Source organism: Colobus angolensis, unplaced genomic scaffold (genome assembly GCF_000951035.1).
Source record: "Colobus angolensis palliatus isolate OR3802 unplaced genomic scaffold, Cang.pa_1.0 Scaffold10, whole genome shotgun sequence".
NCBI classification, from domain to species: domain Eukaryota; kingdom Metazoa; phylum Chordata; class Mammalia; order Primates; family Cercopithecidae; genus Colobus; species Colobus angolensis.
In genome coordinates this window covers 20,616,948-20,638,415 of record NW_012110919.1, presented here as the reverse complement: position 1 = coordinate 20,638,415, position 21,468 = coordinate 20,616,948, and the positions used below count along the sequence as shown (strand labels likewise).

At 52.1% G+C, this 21,468-nt stretch overlaps 1 protein-coding gene across 1 annotated transcript in view; it reads left to right on the top strand.

Annotated features, from left to right (window-relative positions):
* The first annotated feature begins 548 nt into the window (after nucleotides 1-548).
* Nucleotides 549-21,468, top strand: part of FOXN4 (forkhead box N4) — a 31,475-nt gene continuing 10,555 nt past the window's right edge. Inside the window, exons 1-3 of the mRNA XM_011936020.1 lie at nucleotides 549-644; nucleotides 1,452-1,540; nucleotides 19,645-19,790. Coding sequence (XP_011791410.1) covers nucleotides 1,455-1,540; nucleotides 19,645-19,790 — 232 coding nt within the window. The 5' untranslated portion in view covers nucleotides 549-644; nucleotides 1,452-1,454. The remainder of the gene's footprint in view (nucleotides 645-1,451; nucleotides 1,541-19,644; nucleotides 19,791-21,468) is intronic.

Here is a 21,468-nt window from a genome sequence, read left to right as displayed (position 1 = left end):
CGCAGCCCCCTCCTGCCGCGCGCCAGCCCGCGCGGGCGCAACTTTCTTAAAGGGACAGGTGGCCCGAATCCGTGTCCACCTGGGGCCCCGTCTCTGCCTCCTGGCCCGTCACCCACTTTGCGGGAGAGAGGGGGTTGCAACAGATTTTTCCGCCCGCCCACGTCCTTTGCCCCAGGCCAGGGACGGGATTGCAAGTTTTAACGCACCCAGCCTCCTTTTGCAACTTAATTCCCTTGGCCGAAATCACCCTCCCACTGCTCCTCAACGCATGCTCGCGGGCATGCAGTTGTTGTCACTGTTGGCAAAGTTTGAAGAGGGGTCCCTAACGCTGCACCCCTCCGCCCCGCCCCCCTCACACACACCCCCAGAACCCCGGGGCGTGCAAGGCTCGCGGCTGCTGGGAAACGCCCGCTGCAATCCCCTTGACCCTGCCCTGTAACTGACCCTTGGGGAAAAGCCCCCCGCACGGCTACTGCGCATGCTCTGAGCTGGACAGCTCCAGAGAGGGAAATTTAAAAACGGTTTGAGCTGCGACGGCGGCCAAATTGCGGAACGCGAGGGGCGAGCGCGAGGGAGCCCCCCTCCGGAACCCCTGCCCGCCCCCGGAGTGCCGGCAGCGGCGGCCCCGCGAGGATCGGCTCCAGGTACCGCCTTGCAGGGTCGGCTTTGCTCCCTCCTCCCGGGCAATGCCGGGCATTGCATTTCCAGGGTAGCGACCCGGGCGCAGGGGCTGCGGGGCCGCCTCCCTCTGCTCCCTTTTCCTCCTTCCTGGGAATCCTTCGATGGCTTTGGGGGCGGAACTGGGAGTCTTTGGTGGGCTTTTATGTTGGTTCAGGCTTGGAGTTTGAGAAACTTAGGGAACTCAAATATTTTTATTTTTTTATTTAAGGCAGTGTTTGTGTGTTGCGGGGGTGGGAGTGGTTGGACTGGTTTTCCAGTAAGGACTTGTGGCATTTCTGAAGGCATTTCCAGGGCAGGAGCTTGCGGGGATTATTCCCTTTGCAAGTGGGAATTTGTTCCCCCAGAGAAATACACATGTCACATCCAGCTGCCCCTTATTTTCAAGGTGATCATAACCAAACTGAGGTTGAAAACATAAGGCTTGGAAGGAAATCGGTTTTTCTGATTCCTATTTTGTGAGTCCACAATTTCCGGGGTTTGACGTTTGGATTCTAGAGGCTTCCCCTGCTCTTCCCCCATTAATTCGAAAGAAGCGGGAATTTCACTTCATTCTCTTCCTTTGCTTCTAAAACCCTGTAGAATTGCCCTGGGAAAGTGACCTGAGATGCCCAGGAATCCTCTAGAACTTTTTTTCTTTAAAGAAAAAAAAATAAGAGTGTTCTGTGAGTTGATTGCGCTCCATCTTTCTGAATTGCGGGAAAAGTGTGGGTTTCTGCCTTGTCCATATCGTCGCTGACGGGAGCTTTGTTTTCTGCTTGTCTTTTCCCAAGGAGATGATAGAAAGTGACATCTCATCCATAATGTCAGGAATTATTCGAAATTCAGGGCAAAATCACCACCCCTCTCCACAGGAATACAGGTGAGGGCTCCAACAATAACAAACTGTATATTTTTTAATTGCTCAAAGTGTTTATATGCTGTTTATGGTTTCTGAAACTGCCCAAGAACTATTGTTATGTCCAATTGTGTGATTTTTGCAGGAGAGCTGGAAGGTGTTGATTTCAATGTTGATCTTGCCAAGGGTGTCTGGGCGACAATCTGGCCCAGTGGGACCATGAAATGCCTTCTGTCTCCTGTCCCCTCCAAAAGAGGTCCCTTTCTGTGTTTGATACTATTTGGGCATCCTGGTGAATGTTAAGATGACAATAGCAGCTACTGCTTCCCCTCCAGTGGCCTTAATGGGCCCTGTGGGAAATGCTCCCCACCCCACTCCCCCAGCCAAAAAAAACAAAAAACAAACAAACAAAAAACACCCTTCTGGGAGGAATTGGGTTCTATCCTCTCCATGGGTGTTAAGAAAGTAGTCAGATCTGCTAGGTTCTCAGCCAGTCTGTGTGACATTCAGCAAGTTCGTTGCCCTGGGCCTCACTTCCTCATCATTTAATTGATCTTGTTGAATTAGATGATCTTAAGGTCTCTTCTAGGCCTCATGTGTTTGAAGAGTAAATTAGATGGAAACTGAGGCCAAAAGAAGTTATTTCTTGAAACAGGGTGAAGCAAGGTACAAGTGAGAGGATGCACGGAAGCCTTCAGTGCCCTTCTCTCTCTTTTTTTTTTTTTGTCTTCAAACCTCATAGCCGAAAAGGCCTTTAGGGGGTCAACCAGTCTGTGCACCCCCTGTTTTTTACAGTTGGGGAAACTGAGGTCAAGAAAGGAGAAAGGGCTTGTCCAAGGTCTCCAGGAGGGAAAAGGAGGAAAAGGAAGGACCTGGAGTCCCCTCCTGGCCTCTCTCCCCTTGAGGCCAAGGAGCCCTGACCTGGTTTCCAGGGCTCCCCCGACAAAGCAAGCAACATGTCTGTAGGCTGAGGGGGCACAGTCCAGATTACAGAATGGGGACAGGACCAGGGCTGGCCTGGGAAGAGCAGGCTGTCACCTCCTATCAGCCCTGTTTACCCAGGGGTTGTCTGGCCCCCTGGGGTCACTGCAGCTCACCAGCAGTGCCTGCTGGGGCAGACCACAGCCCCCAATTAGAGGGAGGCTGCTTCCTGAGGGCTGTGGGCCTGGAGGCTGCCTTCTGAGATCCAAATGAGGACACAGATTCAAACAGCTATTTGCAGAGAGCCTGCTGTGTTCAGAGCTGGGGCCAGTACGTGGCAGTTTGCAAGCACCTACTGTGTGCCATTCCCCATCACTCACCTCATCTCAGGAGGTTGCTCTGATGAGCTCTGTTGTATAGGTGAGGAAACTGAGGCTCAGAAAAATGAAATGGCTTCTCCCAAGATCACACAGCCAGGGGCCTCTAGGCTTCCTTCCAGCACTCACAGGGTTCAAATAATGCCAAGTGAGTTAGTGGCAGTGTAAGGGTTAGCAGCTTGGGCTCTCAAGTCCATTATAATCCCAACTTCTCTGGCTGTGTGGAGCTCTCTGAGTCGCAGCTTCTTCATCTGTAGAATGGAGACAGAAATAGTACCCACTGCATGGAGTTGTTATGACAATTTAGTAATCATTTTTGGCTCTGCTGTTCACCAATTATGAGCACATTCACCTGTGAACTTTCATAGTTTTGTACAATGGGGATAATAAAAGCTAGCTCTGGAGGGTTAAATGAGATATGTATCATATTATCTATGAAGGTACCTGACACCCAGCAGGCACAGAACGTATCCAGGGTGAATCTACCTCTGCCCTCCTAGCTGCAAGCCTGGGCGAGCTCATCCTTCCTCCAGGGTGGCTTTAAGAGCTCAAAGACATTGAATCTTACTGTTACCTAAAAGCACCCCTTAAAAGCACCGGAGATAGGGGAGTCAGAGAGTGAGAACAACTGCTAGGATTCAGACACATGCAGGTTCAAAGCCCAGCTTCAGGCAGGGCCAGTGACTTGGTTTCGTTTCTCATCTTTAAAATGGGCATGATCATGGCTCTTCCCTCATGCAGTTGCTGGGAGGATTAAGTAAATAAAGCGTGTAGAGCAAGAAACACATAATCAGTAGTTGCTATTGCTGTTACCACTTAGTTACATTGGAGATTCTGGCTTCCTGCAAGAGACACGTCTATGGAGGGCTTTCATGATGGGAAGTGAGGAGGGAGGGAGAAACCCTGAATCCAGGTGCCCAGGTGCTGCCCAGGAGGGGCTCCCACCAGACTCGCCCTGGAGTCTTGGCCCCATTCATCTGGGCCACCCAGCTGACAAACTGGGGCACTAAGCAGCTGCCCTTCTCCAAAAACAGGGCAGGGCAAGCAGAAAGCGTCTTGGGGGCCTGGCAATGCCTAGCCAGTCCACTGCCCAGCTAGCAGGGGTCAGGGGTAGGGGAGTGGGGAGGACAAGCAGGCCTGTTCCCATCAGTACTGGATCCAGAGGTGCCCAGGCTCCTGGTCTGGTGAAAGCCTTTCCTATTCACGTGGATTCAGAGTTGTTTGTTTGTTTGTTTTGTTTTTGTTTTGTGTGTGTGTGTGTGTGTGTGTGTGAGTCTCTCTGTCACCCAGGCTTGGAGTGCAGTGGTGTGAACTCAGTTCACTGCAACCTCCACCTCTCGGCCTCAAGCAATTCTGCCTCAGCCTCCCTAGTAGCTGGAATTACAGGCGAGAGCAACTGTACCTGGCTAATTTTTGTATTTTTAGTAGAGACAGGGTTTTGCCATGTTGGTCAGGCTGGTCTCAAACTCCTGACCTCAGGTGATCCACCTGCCTCGACCTCCTCCTAAAGTGCTGGGATTATAGGCGTGAGCCACCATGCCCATCTGTGTTTTCTTTAAAGGCCAGAGTATCCAGAAGACAAAATAACATAATAATAATAATAATAATAATAATAGCAGCTGGTGGTTTCTTAACCTTTTACTGCCTGCCTTGCCTGTGCCAGGCTCTTGGCATAAATCCCCATCAAATCCCCAAAACCACCCTGTGAGGGTACCACTCTTGGGCCCATTTGGTGAATGAGGAAACCAAGGCTGAGCCTGTTTATATGGCTTAACAAGTTGGCACAGCTCGTCGTGGATACAGTGGAGACTTGGCCCCAAAGCAGTTGCACCCTGAGAGTATTTGTAACCACCATCTGTGACCACTGGCCCCAAGTCCCACTGGCCATGAGAATAAGCTTATCCCACAGAATAAGCTGCTCCATCACCTCACCGCTGTGTGACCCTGGATGAGTCACTGCCTCTCTCTGAGCCTCAGGTTCGTCATCAGTGAAATGGAACCACCCAATTTGCAGGTTTGCTGGAAGGATTCTGTATCTCAAGTGGGTGAAGGCACTCAGAGGGGCCTGGGAGAGAGTGCTTTCTTGTGGAGGGGGTTTTCTGATTACACAGTGACTTCCCGCTTCCAACCACTCCCATTTTTCTCCCCAAATAATAGCCCGGGAGAAGTGTATGGGCTTCTCATTCACCCTCCCACATCTCCAGAGAAGGGCTCCAAGGACCACGCAGGCTGTGGGTCCAGCCTCTTGTGCAGCCGCCTGGCTCTCCATCCCCCTGGGGCCGAGTTTGGCCGTTAATTTTCAATGGCTGTGTGCAGGAGGGCGGGGGCAGCAGCTAGAGGCGGCTGCCCTGTCCCTGGGGAGCTGTCAGGAGTCAGTGGCGGAGCCTAGACAGCAAATTGGCAGCAGCCTCTCAGCCCCGCTGCTGACGAAGGGGCAGGGGACCAGGGGTGGTCCTGACCTCTTGGGCAACAGTAAACAGGGCTCATACTGAACCTGGGTTAGCTGGATTTCTGTCTAGCTCAGGGGGTGGGAGGAAAGTTCACCCTTAGAGGTGCTAAAACAGAGTTATTAAGTACCCACTGTGTGCCAGGCACCTGCAAAACATCTTAGCAAGGGTAGCGTCCCATTTCTTCCTTCCCCTTCCCCTTTCCTTCCTTCCTTCCTTCCTTTTTTTTTTTTTTTTTTTTTGATGGAGTCTGGCTCTATTGTCCAGGCTAGAGTGCAGTGGCACGATCTCGGCTCACTGCAACTTCCACCTCCTGGGTTCCAGCAATTCTACTTCCTCAGCCTCCTGAGTAGCTGGGATTATAGACGCCCACCATCATGCCCAGCTAACTTTTGTATTTTTAGTAGAGATGGAGTTTCACCATGTTGTCCAGGCTGATCTTGAACTCCTGACCTTAAGTGATCCACCTGCCTCAGCCTCCCAAAGTGCTGGGATTACAGGCGTGCCATTTCTTTATAGTAACAACCATGAGACAGGTACTGACATTATCCCAATCTGCACATAAGGATACTGAGGTCAAGAGACATGACTTGCTCAAAGGCACACATTTATGAAGGGGCAGAACTTAAATTATTAATCATCTGCCCCCACCTTTTAGAATTTATTCTGGAGGTCAAGTGCAACAAGCTCCTTTTACAGATGGGGAAACTGAGGCCCAGTGAGATGATGGAAGGCAGGCTTCTGACTTCTTGGACCCTCACCTTCTCCCAGGGCCACGAGGCTCATTGGTCCTCCTTCCGGATCCTCGTGCTGGATGTTCACTTCCCAAAATCTCAGTCCCTGCTCTCAGAAATGAGGTGACCTTGGGGAAAAGCCCTTCCTCTCTGGATGGTGGTTCTCTTATCTGTGGACTGCAATGCTGGGCACATGGTAGATAAAAGTTAACACATCTGTACTGGATAGATGGATGAATGGACAAATGTCACATGAAAATAACACATCCATGGAAACACAGGGAGGCTTCATGCTCAAGGGATGATAAATTTCTCTTGAACTCACACTACGTGTGGGGATAGTGGGGATAGTTTAACCCATGTCAGGTGACTTCACCCATCAGTTGTGAGCTCCTTGGAAGGGACTCCGTTTCTCAGGGGCAGTAACCATCCCGATGTCTTCCCATCCCTTCATCCTCAGGGTGGAGAGAACAGCTCCTCAGGTGACCTTATGGGTAAGGAAGAGAGGTAGCCTCTCTGCGGTCCGACTCTTTCCAGGTCTTGCAGTTTCATCCCTAAAAAACACATGTGTGCATGCACTCTCACACACATGCACATTCTAAGTCCCAAGTCAACACTTGTTCTAGAAAGGAAAGATTCTTTTATCCAAATTCCTAATCAAATCATTTCACACTACACTGACCCTTGGCCAAGTTGGGAATTTCTGAGCTTGCTAAATTGGATTTGATTTTCTTTTTCCTGTACATGGTTACAAAAGATGTGTTAGTTAAATAAACACCTCCATGAAATGCTTAATCCCTTTTTGTGTAATGGTTGGATTGGGAACAAGAATAGCTTTCAATGATGTAACAGTTTCTTACCAACCACATCTCAAGAAGGCAGGCAAAACCTTGTAATCAGGGTGGAGTTGCCACCCAGGTAGGGCAGGGCATGTCTCTGAATCCCTGGAATAGTGATATGACCCCCACTCTGAGGCAATATTTGTCAGGCAGACCCCTCCTAAATGACAACGCAGAGGAGAGAATGAAGTGGGAAGAGAGAAATGTGGTCTGAGTACCTACCATGTGTCTGGCTTTGTCTTAGAGGTTACCTGATCTTGTCCTCACATCTGCCCTGTGTGGTGAGAATTATTATTCCATTTTACTTGTGAGGAAACTGAGGCACAGAGAGGTGAAGTGACTTGACCTAAATCACACAGCTACAAAAGGGTTGAGATGGGATTTGAGCTAAACTCAAGATGGATATTCTTTCCCCTGTACAATTGCTGTATCAATCTAAGGAATCCCAAGGTAGGAAATAAAGAGTTAATTGTGGTCTGTGGACTTCAGCTCTGTAGGCAAGGATTCCCCAGAAACCATAATCCATCCATAAATATGTGTGACCCTGTGTGGGCACCTGCCAGGCTCTTTGGCGAGTTCATTGCATTTCACCTTTACGGCAACAATCACGTAACAGTGGCCATGGGGGTCCAGTTCACATTAGGGGGACAAATATTTGTCAAATGAAAGGCTCAGAACTGGCTGATATGGGTCTTGCAATGAGGTGTAAGACACATCCATCTCTGTCCTCCTGGCATTTAGTATCTAGAAGGGAGGAGTGGGTAAGAACAGATGCCTGGGTTATATTAGTGGGTGACCATGAGTGGTCTGTGCTATGTGTAGATACTGACAGCGCTAACCATTTCAGGAGAATGGAAGACTGGGAGATGCTGGACTGGTCTGGGAGGGCTTCCTGGAGAAGGTGATATTTAAGCTAGGCAGGAAATGGATGGAGATTGAAGAATGCAAGATATGTTGGGGCTGGGCTGAGGACTCTTCCTCCCTTTCTGACTCTAGCTTTCATACTTGAGAGTATGTTATAGATGCCCACAGGGTGTTGGGTCCTATGCCAGGTGCTAAACAAAATAGAGGGCCTCCTGGTCCTTGCCATCCTATGGCAGAAAGACTGGAAACGTGTAAGTAAATATCTCATTGCAAAATAAGCATTCTCTGGACACACGCAGGAAGAGATAGGGAGGGTCTGGGAGGGCCTCTCGCAGGAGAGATCATTTAGGCTGAGAAAAAACCAGCTATAAATGAGTGCATGGAACAGCATTCCAGGCAGAGGGAACAGTGTGTGCAGGGATCTTAAGATGAGTGAGAATTAGAATGTTTGAGGAACTGAGAGATGGACAGGTTGCTAGAGCAGAGAGAATGGAAGGAGAGAGGTGGGGAAGGAGATGGCCGAGTGTCAGGTGCAGGTGAGGAGCTTGACTCTCACTCCCTTGGTGGGTTTTAAGGACAATGACAGGTTCTGATGTCCCTTGTAAAAGGTCACTTTGGCTGCTGGGTGTTAAATCCATTCCACAAAGAGTTCTCCAGTGCCTACCTGGAGCCAAACACGGCACCTATGGTTTGCCTACCCCAAACTAAGAGGCAGGCTCTGTTCTCACCTCTGTTCAGTACATGAGGATGCTGGGGTTCAAAGGGCATTGAGTTATCTGCCCAAGATTTCCCCATTAAGAGTGGAGCTGGGCCGGGCGCGGTGGCTCAAGCCTGTAATCCCAGCACTTTGGGAGGCCGAGACGGGCGGATCACGAGGTCAGGAGATCGAAACCATCCTGGCTAATACGGTGAAACCCCATCTCTACTAAAACACACACACACAAAAAACTAGCCGGGTGATGCAGCGGGCGCCTGTAGTCCCAGCTACTCGGGAGGCTGAGGCAGGAGAATGGCGTAAGCCCGAGAGGCAGAGCTTGCAGTGAGCTGAGATCCAGCCACTGCACTCCAGCCTGGGTGACAGAGCGAGACTCTGTCTCAAAAAAAAAAAAAAAAAAAAAAAAAAAAGGAGTGGAGCTGGGCTGGAATGCAGGTCCCCCTGGCCCTGTGCTCCTGTTCCCTGCCAGTTTCTTTCCTCCCTCCAGCAACACGACTGATTAATTAAGGACATTGTCCATTAAAGTGGGTTGGGTTGGTCTCCATGTCAGCATAGGATGGAAGCCATGGACTCCAGTGGCATTTTGCCTTGTCCAGAGCCACCACAGGGTCCCCTGACAAGTGGCTGTGACACCAGGGGGATACCTGGCACTGGATTTTTTTATTTTCTATTTTTCATTTTTATTTTTTTAGAGACAGGGTCTTGCTCTGTCACCCAGGCTGGAGTGCAGCAGTGCAATCATAACTCACTGCAGCCTCAAACTTGTGGCTCAAACAGTCCTCCCACATCAGCCTTCTAAGTAGCTGGGACTACAGGCATGTGTCAACATGCCTGGCTAATTTTAAAACATTTTTGTAGAAGCAAGGTCCCAGTATGTTGTCCAGGCTGGTCATGACCTCCTAGCCTGAAGTGATCCTCCTGCGTCAGTCTCCCGAAGTGCTGGGATTACAAGCATGAGCCATCACACCTGGGCACACTCTGAGTTTTTAAATAAATGATATGATGAGGGCTTGCCCTTCCTGCATTTCAACCAAACCAGTAGAGCAGCTGCGTGAAGAGGCTCCAGGCTCTGAGTGCATCCCTGGTTCAAATCCCAGCTCCTTTGCTGATATGCTATGTGACTGAGACGTGTCACTTATCTCTCTGGGCCTCAGCCATCCCATCTGTGAAATGAGGATGACAGGTAGCTGCCCCCACAGGCTGTCAGGAGACTGGAGAGTTTTGGACGTAGGGGGTTGGCAGGAAGGTGGCATCCCATGCAGGGGTCTCTGCTGTGCATTCTGGAGCAATCAGAAAGTTATCTCCTCAGATGCAGAGAGTTGCTTCTGCTTGCCAGAACAGTGCCTGGCAGGTAAGAGTTCAAGAAATGCTGTGAAATACAGCAGACACTTCCCGAGTGCCAGACACCTTGCTGTTGGCTGTCTTCACGGGGCTCACTCCTCCATACTGTCAGGAGATGTTTACTAGAATGGGACCACCACCACTGGGGTGAGCGGCCCACCTGTGTGCCTTCGTCCAATCCTCACCATACCTCATGAGATGGATGAGCATTAGCACTCCCATTTTACAGATGTGCAACCTGAGGCTCAGAGAGGCACACACAGCTGCAGACAATTCTCACAGCTGCTAAGTGGCCAGACCCAGGCTTGACTGACCCCCAAAGCCTACCTGGGTGACCACTCCACTGCAGTGCCACAGAGAGAGCAACGGGGGACCCGGGGCTGGGCTGCCCAGCTGGGATGGGCTTAGGGTGTGGCATTGCAGAACAGGTAACACCCAGGAAGTCACGAGCACATAGGAGGAACTTGGGAAATGGATTACAGCAGTGATAGAGTGTTCTTCTGACATGGATGTTCCCAGGGTGCCACCCTCAATCCCAGCCTGGATCTGTCTCAGACCTTGAATGCTCCATGCTCCGTTCCTTCACAACGGACCCAACCCTTCAGCATCCCCCTACTTCCTGGCAAAGGGGGGGCTGCCTAAAGGGGCTCTGGTGGCATCCCAGATGGGGAAATCGAGGCCCAAGGAGGGAGGAGCTGAAGCAGCTAGCTGGGGCTGCTGAAGCTTGGGGATTTGGCGAGGTTACCTGGCTCAACCTCACCTTTCCTATCTGTTAAAGGGAGTAATGAAGTCTCTAGGGTCTGCGGGCGTGTGCATGTGTGTGTTTACATACACACGTGTTGTGTGCATGTGTGGTGTGCACACGTATGTGTGCGTCATGTGTGTAGTGTGCACATGGGTGCATGCGTGCATGTGTATGTGTGCATATGTGTTTTGATAAGGAAAAATATGCACCTGCAAGAGGTTGAGCTTTGAAAAGCAAGAAGTGTCTTTAGGGGCGGGGGAAGTTGCTGGTGAACTACTGAATTCAAGGAGACTCTGGAGCACCAGATAGGTCTTTTATGTTCTTTTTGCCCAAAAAGCTGTCTGCTCACTAATGAGGACTCCCTGTGGGTGACAGATCACCCACGTAGTCTGAGAAAGACACATTGTCAGGAGTCACCCTGGGGACCCCTGAACTAATAGATCTGCCTGCCTTTTCAGCAGAACAGATGCCTCATCTGATCTGGTGCTTAAATAAATTATTGATGAACTGTTGTCATTTTCTCTTAGGTGGCTCCCTTAGGGTAGCTGCTATTATTATTCCCACTGTCTACACAGTGAAACTGAGGCCCAGGACAGATAAGTCACCAGCCCCAGGTCACACAGCCAGGAGGAGCTCATACCTGTGGCCCTGAGGGAAGCCTCTACTCTGTTGCTGCTGCTTTATAGGTGGGGATATTGAGGTCTGCAGAGGGAAAGGTGCTTGCCCAAGATGATGGAACTTTGGAAATGCACCCAGAGTGTTGACCTGCAGGTTTCTCCCACAAATGTCGGGGGTCTTTGCATCAAAAGGAACCTTAGAAGGGCCAGGCACAGTGGCTTACGCCTGTAATCCCAGCACTTTGGGAGGCCGAGGTGGATGGATTACCCAAGGTCAGGAGTTCGAGACCAGCCTGGCCAACATGGTGAAACCCCGTCTCTACAAAAAAATATCAAAAATTACCTGGGCATAGTGGTAGGTGCCTGTAATCCCAGCTACTCAGGAGGCTGAGACAGGAGAATCGCTTGAACCCAGGAGGCAGAGGTTGCAGGGAGGTGGCGGTTGCAGTGAGCTGAGATTGTGCCACTGCACTCCAGCCTGGGCAAGAAGAGTGAAACTCTGTCTGAAAAAAAAAAAAAAAAAAGGAACCTTAGAGGTTGCTTGGGCTCACCTTTCATCCAGCAGGGGCCTGGCAGTTCATCCCCTCGGCTACTGCTTGGATAGGTCTGGGACTTGGGGCTCACAACTTTGTGAGTTGCCCTAATACACAGCTCCTGTTTTTGCAGAGCTCTTCCCTGCAACCTCCTTGCTGGTGGTGGGGATGGCGGATGGGGTACTCGTTTTATAATGAAACATACTAAAACTCAAAATTCCCTGAAATCCTCTCCTTAAATTTCCAGATCTAAATAAATTTCTAGTTGTTTTAAGGCAATGTAAGAACACCACAGATTTTTTTCCATCAGGATAGAAAGGATTGTTTCAGATCACAGATCACTGCCACCTAGAACTTTCTCCACTGAGGGAAACATTTCATATCTGCATTGGCCATGTGTGGCCATTCAACACTTCAAATGTGGCTGGTGGGCCAAGGAACTCTGTACATTGATTTGATTTTAATGAACTTAAATGTAAATAGCTGCTCGTGGCTGCCCATTGGGGAGACACTGGGAGGATTTTCTAGATATCATGGAGCAGCAGTCCCAGCCTTTTTGGCACCAGGGATTGGTTTTGTGAAAGAGAATTTTTCCATGGACCAGGTGAAGGAAGGGGGATGGTTTCGGGATGAAACTGTTTTACCTTATGTCATCAGGCATTAGATTCTCCTAAGGAGGCCGGGCACCGTGGCTCACACTTGTAATCCCAGCACTTTGGGAGGCCAAGGCGGGTGGATGACTTGAGGTCAGGTGTTTGAGACCAGTGAGGCCAACATGGTGAAACCCCATCTCTACTAAAAATACAAAAACTGAGCTGGGCATGGTGGCGCCCGTAATCCCAGTTACTTGGGAGTCTGAGACAGGAGAATCGCCTGAACCCAGGAGGCGGAGGTTGCAGGGAGCTAAGATCGTGCCACTACACTCCAGCCTGGGTGACAAGAGCAAGGCTCTGTCTCAAAAACACAAAACAAAACAAAAGAAAAGATTCTCATAAGGAGTGGGCAACCTAAATCTCTTGCACGCGCAGTTCACAATAGGGTTTACGCTCGTATGAGAATCTAATGCCACTGCTGATGTGACAGGAGGTGGAGCTCAGGCACCTGCTACTCACCTCCTTCTGTGCAGCCTGGTTCCTAACAGGCCACGGAGCAGTACCAGTCCTCAGCCTGGAGGTTGTTGACCTCTGTAATAGAGCACACTTCTTCAGCCAGGGAGAAAAGGACACGGTTGTGGCCAACCCAGTCTCCGGAGGTGGATGTCCTGGTTCCACCACTCCCTGGCTGGGTGACCCTAGACAGGCCCATTCCTCTCTGGCCTCAGTGTTGTCATCTGGCAAATGGGAAGGTGGTGATGATAACAAACTCTGCCTGATCAGGCTCTTGCAAGGATGATGTGAGATCCAGTGTGAAAGTGGCTTTAGCTCAGGGCTGGGCGCACACGAGGGGCTCGTCCACCCCATGGTACATCCATGGGGGGACAGCTGACCCCAGGGGAGTGTGGGTGGAGCAACCAGAACGCTGGGTCTGTTTGCTCATCTGTGTTCATCTGTGGGTACTCGTGGAGCAGCCTTCGTGTGCCTGGCCCTGTGCTGGGCACTGGGAGTTTGGCTCCTCCCGTGGGGGCGTGAGGGTCCTTGTTTCAGCACCAGGGCGTCTGGGGGCTGCCTGCCCCCAGCAGGGGACTCAACCCCTGTCCTGTCCTGGTCTCCTCCCTGCCAGACCCTTACGGACCCTCAAGACCTGAAGGTGTAGCCCCTGCCCTCCCTGGGGCCACCAGTTGGGCTCAGAAGAAAGTTGTGGTCAACTAGAGTGCTCCCTGGGGCTCAGAGAAATGGGGAATCCAATGGGGAGACCCTGAAGTGTGCACAGAGGGAGAAGGAAAGGCATCCTTTGTGAGGGAACAGAAGGCGCAGAGACCCAGAGGAAGGCACACGGAGAAGCGGGGAAGGACATTTGGCCCCAACTGGGACCTTTAGTGCAACGGAGGCTTGTCACACACCACACCTGAGTGAGGGCAGGGGCCACCTCAACAGGAGGAGGGCGGGATGGGCCACAGCTCCCCAGCACTGGGTGTGCAGGAACCACCTAAGCCTGGGGGATGTGTTAAATGCAGGTACCCGGCCTCTTCCCCAGAAAGCCTCCCTCAGTGGCTCTGGGCGACCCAGCAGCAGGGTTGGTACCATGCAGGGGACTGTAGGTGAGTGGGGTGGAGACAGGTCCATAGGAGATTGGGGACCCTGGACGCCATGTCAGAGAAGGGGGAAGAGGAGAGGATGGGCACTTAGCACAGCTCTTGTGGGTGCTCTGCTTTCATCGTTGTTGCTCCCATTCTACAGATGAGGAAACTGAGGCTCAGGAAGGTTAGGAAGCACACCAGACACCGCCAAACCTGAAGGGTAGGGCTGGGACTTCCTCCCAGGGTCCCTCAGTTACAGTACAGACACAGAAGAGAGAAGGGGAGTCAGAGATGGAGGGAGAGTGGAGGAAGCGGGTGGAAGGAGTTGGGTCTTTTTTTTCTTTTTGAGACAGAGTCTTGCTCTGTCACCCAGGCTGGAGTGCAGTGGCGAGATCTTGACTCACTGCAACCTCCGTATCCTGGGTTCAAGCAATTCTCCTGCCTCAACCTCCCGAGTAGCTGGGATTACAGGTGCCTGCCACCACGCCCAGCTACTTTTTGTATTTTTAGTAGAGACAGGGTTTCGCCATGTTGGCCAGGCTGGTCTCAAACTCCTGACCTCAGGTGATCTGCCTGCCTTGGCCTCCCAAAGTGCCGGGATTACAGGCATGAGCCAGCATGCCTGGCCAGAGTCGGGTCTTTTGAAGTTGATTCTTCTCAAAGCTCCTTTGGAGGTGACCCTAGGCAGGCAGGCATCAGTGACATGGGTGACTCAGGGTTAGCAGGGCTGAATTTTCCTCCCACTCAGGAACTGAAGTGACACTCCCAGAGCGGGAGCAGAACAGGCCTTGGGAGGAGAGCCCAGAGCAGTGCGGCTGGAATGTGCCTTTTTCTTCGAAATTAAAATGTCCTGTCATTTTCCAGTAGAGGGAAACTTAGGAGGTTGATATAGGATCTCTGTGTGGCTGTCTCTGTCACACACACACCAGGGAATATTCCCAAACCCTCTACGATGGCAGGATGGATCACAAAGCCACTCTGCCTCCACACCAGTGTGCCAGCCTGGGGGGTATGAGGCATTGCGGCTATTACTGTTATCACTCATGCCCATTTTACAGGTGGGAAACTGAGGCTGGCGATTAAGTGCTCTCCCCAGGGCCTATGGCTGAGAAGCCAGAATGGGTGGTTTCAGAACCAAGGAGCCTTTCCTGAGTTACAGCTGCTGTGGGCCCTGTAGTTTACACCATCTCAAATGAGGCACCGGGAGAGAGCGAGGCGAGGGCACATGGGGACGCCTTTAATGAGGGAACTTCAGGCACTGATGAGGGGGAGATGTGGAGGGGGCTTTGCATGCCACTGTGGAGAGGGGGCTGTGCTGACCTTTCTGCAGGGGACAGAGGTCAGAGTGGTCAGTTGATTGGGGGATGAGACATTCTCAGGTAGGCCCTGGTGCGTCAGCCCCTGGCCCTTGCCATGCACACAGAAGACATGCCTGAATGCCAGAGAGACTCTAAGAAACAGTGGGAAGCTAGCCAGGCTTCGGAGCCTGTGGACTCCCACCACAGTGCTCCTGGTGCCCACAGCCACTCACTGCAGGTGTCCAGGGTGCTGGCTGGGACCACCTGTCAGGTGCACTGAGGCGGACATTCTGGCATGGGCAGTGGGCACAGGAGAGGACCAGACCACCTTTGGGATGCCTGGGGTAGCGGGGAAGCAGGGGCCTGGCCATCAACCCCAAACATGTACAGCAAACCCTGGAGAAGGGAGATGGGGACTGCACCTGTGCCAAAAGTCAATCACACAGTGGCTCATCTGATCCTACGACAGCCAGCCAGGGAGCGGAGCCCCAGGGACCTGCAGTGACTTGTCCAAGGTCATGCAGCTCAGGGGTCACAAGGACTTGAACCCAGATCTGTCCAGTCAAGGCCTGAGCTTTGGCCGTGCCCCCTGTGGGCTGTCCTTCCCCCAGAGCATAGCTGGAAGTCCCAAGGGTGGGGCTTCAGGGTCTGAGCTGGGGCCCCAACTCTGCATTTTAACTGGCTCTCTGGGAGATGCCGGTTTGCACAGCCCCAAGTGAGAGCCCGGGACCCAGGGTGGGGCATCTCCGCCAGAAGATGTCTGATCTCCACCTGTAGTGCCACAGGAACAATCTGAGGGATGCAGACAGACCCAGGTTCAAGTTCTGACTGCCTCGCTTATTAACAAAGGGATTTTTCTTTTACTGGGCTGGCTTCAGCTTCCCCACCTGTGAAGTGGGGCTGCCTACTCTCTGTCCCTGTCCTGGGGCTGTGACAAGGACCTGAAGAGGCAGAAGATAACTCTGTCAGTTCAAAAGGGCTGGATGTGACCGTCACTGTCACACCAACTCTCAGCGCTGGTGGCCTGCGGTTAGTCTTTTTTCAACCAGCCAAGCAGGCATTTAAAGGGCACCCACTTTGGGAGGCCAAGGCAGGTGGACCATGAGGTCAGGAGTTCAACACCAGCCTGACCAACATGGTGAAACCCTATCTCTACTAAAAATACAAAAATTAGCCTGGCATGGTGGCACGCACCTGTAATCCCAGCTACTCAAGAGGCTGAGGCAGGAGAATCGCTTGAACCCAGGAGGCGGAGGTTGCAGTCAGCCAAGATTGTGCCACTGCACTCCAGCCTGGGTGACAGAGCAAGACTCCATCTCAAAAAAAAAAAAAAAAAAAGGCACCCAGTGTGTGCAAGGACATGGGGCAGTATGGGGCTTGGGGCCAACACTCAGTGAGCCAGAAGGTGGGGTAATGGGGCAGAGACCTAGACAGTGCAGGACTCGCTGGTCCTGGTGAAGTGTAGAGAGCAGTCAGGGTGCAGAGTGGGTCCTGTGCTCGGGGTCTGGGTGGCAAAGGCTTCCCAGTGGAGGTGCTGCTCTCGGGGTAGCAGGAGCCTGCATGGGGAGTCAGGACCCCAGCCCTGGTCCTTTTCCATACTGTGACATTGGGAGCAAACCAATCTCTGCTTCCCAGAGGTAAAATGAGAGGTGGGGTCCAGTGATGTCTGTGGGATGTCTGGGGTGAAGAGGCCAGAAGTCAGACTTTGAGGTGAGCCTCCAGGGGTGGGCATGGGTGCCAGGGAGGAGGCAGAAAGGGCATCATTCCTGCAAGAGGAAGGGCAAATGCAAAGGCATGAGCACTGCCTGGGTCTGCTAGGGGCTGCAGGAGGAGTGGGGCTGCAGGAAGGGGGAGCCAGAGGGGGTCACAAGTAGCAGGGAAGAGAAGCATCAGGATAGCGCCATTGACTCAGCCCAACTAGATGCTCAGCCATGTGCTACGCCCTTTATACCTGACTTCGTGTAATCCTCACTCTGTGGGGAGACAGGCTGACAGCACTGAAGTGACCACTCAGTCCTGAGTTTCTTCATCTGTACAATGGGACCAGTGTAAAACCCAGGGTCTGGCACACAGGCAGTGCTCCTTACAGGGAAGTGTTTAGTAGTAGCCGTGGCCAGGGCATGTCGATGTGACCCCCAGATCCCAAAGCTTCAGTGTACTTCCAGTCCCCTGGCGACCTGGTGAATATTAACATGAACATTAATATTGGTGTTAATATTAATAGCAGCTAAATATTCATATTACATTTACTATGAGCCACTGTTCCAAGTGCTTTACATGCAATTACATATTTCTTATGACATCCTATGAGAAAAGAGCTATTGTCATCCCCATTATACAGATAAGAAACTGAGGCTCAGAGAGGTTAAGCCAGTGGCCCAAGGGCACACAGGCAAGTGGAAATCGGGATTAGAATCCAGAGCCCAAGCATTTAACCACCACGGGTACTGCCTGTTAGGTTTACCTGCTGCCAGAGATTCTGCCCCACAGTGGCACCTAGAAACCTAGTTTATTTACAGCCCCTCACTCAGGGAGCTTTGGAGGGCAGCCACCTTGCTAAACCTGCCAGCAGGGGCCCATCTCCACTTCTCCTTGTTACCGCAGTGCCAAGCAGAGCGGCCAGGGCAGTGGGGAGTCACAGCAGGTTACTGAACAGGAGCATGGCTTGCACCACCAGGCGCCAGGAGGTTGGCTGGCCAGTGGGTGAGGAAGGGAGGGTGGGGACTAGCCAGCACCCCCAACAGTGGGTGGCACACCAGGCCCTGCCCCTGCACTTCACCCCATGGTCTCCCAGGGCCTGAGGGGACAGATGGTATCACCCAGGCCCAGGCCGTGGCTGTCACTTAGCCAGATGAGTTATGAGCAGGCTGGAGGGGTGGCAGCCGGGGGGCCGCAGAAACAATTGCACTGAGACCCTGGGACAATGGGGGCCACGTGCCACAGGGGCAACAGTCGTTTGTCACACAATGGGATGCCGGGGGACAGCAGCCGGGCCAACTGCTGCCACTGACATGGGCGGCCGCGTTTTCAAATCGTTTCTAGGCCCTGTTTCCCTATGAGGCAGCCAATCGCGGGGGCAGCCAGGCAGTCACCTGATGCCAGCTTCGTGGGCCCAGGGCCCGGGCCCTGTGACAACTGAGCAGTGTGGCCATGGCAACGCTAATTGTGGCCCTAAAACACAAGCGGGGAGAGATGGGGAGGAGCAGAGAGAGAGACACAGAGAGGGAGGAGGAGGGAGAGGGAGAATGTGAGGCCGAGCTGGCCAAGCAGATGGAGGGAGGGAAGGGGCCGGGCCTCGCTGGAGCCTCTGAGAGGCGCAGAAAACCAGGGCAGGATGGGTCGGTGTCCTGCCTCTCTCTACTCCTCAATCTGTGAGGCTATTTTTGAAACATGGAGATTAGAATTTAGACTGTGGGCCTCTTGGTGGTGACACAGAAAGCCCCTGGCCGCAGGGGTGGCAGGTGTGGGGTCTGGTGTGTGCTCCTGGGCTGGTCTCTGCACTGTCACGACAGGGCCCAGATGGTGTTATAAGACCGGGTGCTCTTGGAGTCTCGTGGCAAGTATGACTTCAGGGCACTGGGGAATGATGTGGCTATCCCAGATCACCAACCTGTCTGGCACCTCCATGGGCAGCTATCCTACATCCACAACAAGCGATGCTTTGCCCATGAATCTGCTGCGGCTGGTGGGCGTGGGTCCCAACTGGAACCTCTCGGGGCCACCAGGGGTCGACATGAAGGGCTCAGGCTTCAGGAGGCACTGACTGGGTCTCAGCCCCACCACCTCCTATTCTGTGTCGTCTTGGGCGGTGACTCAGTGCTCCGAGCCTCAGTTTTCTCATCTGTACATTGGGAGTATGGGCCCACCCTACATCTCACAGCAGCTGTGGGAATTGTGCAGGACAGCGCTTGTTGAATGCTGAGTCCAGGGCCCGGCAGGTAGCAGGCGCTCAGCTGCCTCGGCACATGGCAGGATCATCCACGCAGACTGTTCCCAAGTTCCATGTTCCTCACAGCTACAGCACAGCAGGAAACTGCCCTGGACATGGAGTCGGGAGCCTGATCCTGTCCTGGCAGGTGGGACCCTGGCCACAGGCCCTGACTGCTCTGTGCTGTAGTGTCCCATAGTAGGTAAGCTCCAACTGTGCCTCAGTTTCTCCATCTGCAAAATAGGAATAATAACACCTGCCTCACAGGGTGACTGGAAGTGTAAAAAGTCTTGACCGGTGCCCGGCACATAGTAAGTCCTCAACAAACATTCACGTATATTGTTTTTGTGGTAGGTGCTAAGTAGGATGTTTTAAGTGGGCGAAGGAAGGAAAGATGAGGATGAAAGATCTAGCCACCAAAAGGGATCTGGGACCAGGTTCCCGTGCCCAGTCCTGGGGATGGGCAGGTTGGAGGGCTGGCATGGCTTGGGGAGATGAGGCACATTAAGCGGATGCTTCCAGAGGTCAGGACGCACCCCCAGGAGCTGGCCTAAGCTCCCCCTCCCGCCAGAGCTCTCTGCTCCTCTCTTCAGGCTTCTAGCCACCACCAGCGATGACGACCTCCCCGGGGACCTGCAGTCACTGTCGTGGCTCACGGCGGTGGATGTGCCTCGGCTGCAGCAGATGGCAAGTGGCCGCGTGGACCTGGGTGGCCCCTGCATGCCACATCCACACCCAGGTAGGCTCAGGGACAGGGTGGGCAGGGAGGAGTGTGATATAGGAAAGGGGTGATTCCCAGCCCTGCCACCCACCCACTGTGTGGCCATGACCCGGTCTCCCAGTCTCTCTGGGCCTCTCTTTCTGCATCTGTAAAATGGGACAAATGCTCCTTCCTTAGAGGGATGTGGTTCATCATTTGCTTAACCGTGTGCCAGGCCCCGAGTGAGCTGAGGTTTCTGTGAATACAGTCCTGCTGCCACACTGGTGCATCCTGAACCTCTAGGGCAGTTGGCAAACTACAGCCCGTGGGCCAAATGCAGCCTACAGCCTGTTTCTGTACAGCCTTTGTGTTAGGAATGGATTTTACATTTTCCAAGGGTTGTAAAAACACAGAGACCATCTGGCTGGCAAAGTCTAAAATATTTGCCATCTGGCCCTTCACAAAAGAAGTTTGCTGCCCCCTGATCGAGAGGATTCCAAGAGATAATATGTGGAAGTGCTGAGTGTAGGGTCTGGCACACAGTAGATACTCAGTAAATGGCAGCTAGTTGCAGCTAATGGCAGTTAGCTGCAATCATAGGCAATGGATAAAATGCTTAGAGACACAAAGTGTTGAAGAAAAGCAAAACGGTGACAAAACAATAAACAACAGTATATTAAAAGTACCAGTGGTTGAAAAATACTTGTCTAGGATTATTTGTTTCATTGGGCAAATTGTTCTTGGGCAAAGCATGTATAGCAGGGGTCAGCAAACTTTCTGTCAAGGGCCAGGTAGTCAATATTTTAGATTTTGTAGGTCATCTGATCTGTCAAAACGATTCAACTGTGCCATTGTAACACAAAGCCAGCCACAGCCAATATGTAAATGAATCAATGCAACTCTGTGCCAATAAAACTTTATTTACAAAAACAGGCTCTGGGCCAGAGTTTGGCTGCCAGTTTGCCAATCCCTGATCTAGAACCCCCAGGGGACAGCTGTGTGATCTCAGCCAAGTGCTTTCTGCCCTGACCAGTTTCCACATCTGTAGCTAAAGTGTAACAGAACTGCCTGCATGGGACATCGTGAGGATTCGATGCAGAAAGTGCCTTGAACGCAGGAGGTGTTTAATAAATGGTGAAATAAGGATGCCTCTTTCTTCACTGTGGCTGCTGGGTACTTTCTGTGGGCCTGTTACTGTGCCAGGCATTTGGAGCAATAAGTGATATGATGTGGTCCCAATTCTTAGGGAGCTGACGATCTGGTCAGAGAGAGAAGGACAAGACAAACAGATCTAGGGACGGTGGCAGCCAGAACTCAGAGGAGAGAAGGACCCATAGGGTTTCCTGGAAGAGGTGCCCCTAGGGCAAGACCATCCTGCAGGTCAACTTTGCTTGATTGGAGGTGGCTACCTAAAATCTGCCTAGTGCAGTAAGAATCTGTGATAGATTAGCAATGTCTGTCACAAGCCCGGCACAAGATGGGGGAAGTATGTCTGCTATTCTCATCCTGTGTGGAGGAGCAGGGCTTGGCAAAGGGGAGAGAAGGCACAAAGCCATTTTGGACCTAAACCTAGAGGCACTCAGGAGCCATGGCATGTTTTTGAGGAAAAGAAATGAACAGTGAATTGGTGTTTTAGCTTCATGAAGGACAGGAACTAAGCTATTACATCATCATGATTATCATTTATTATTGACTCATGTTTATTGAGGTATTATGT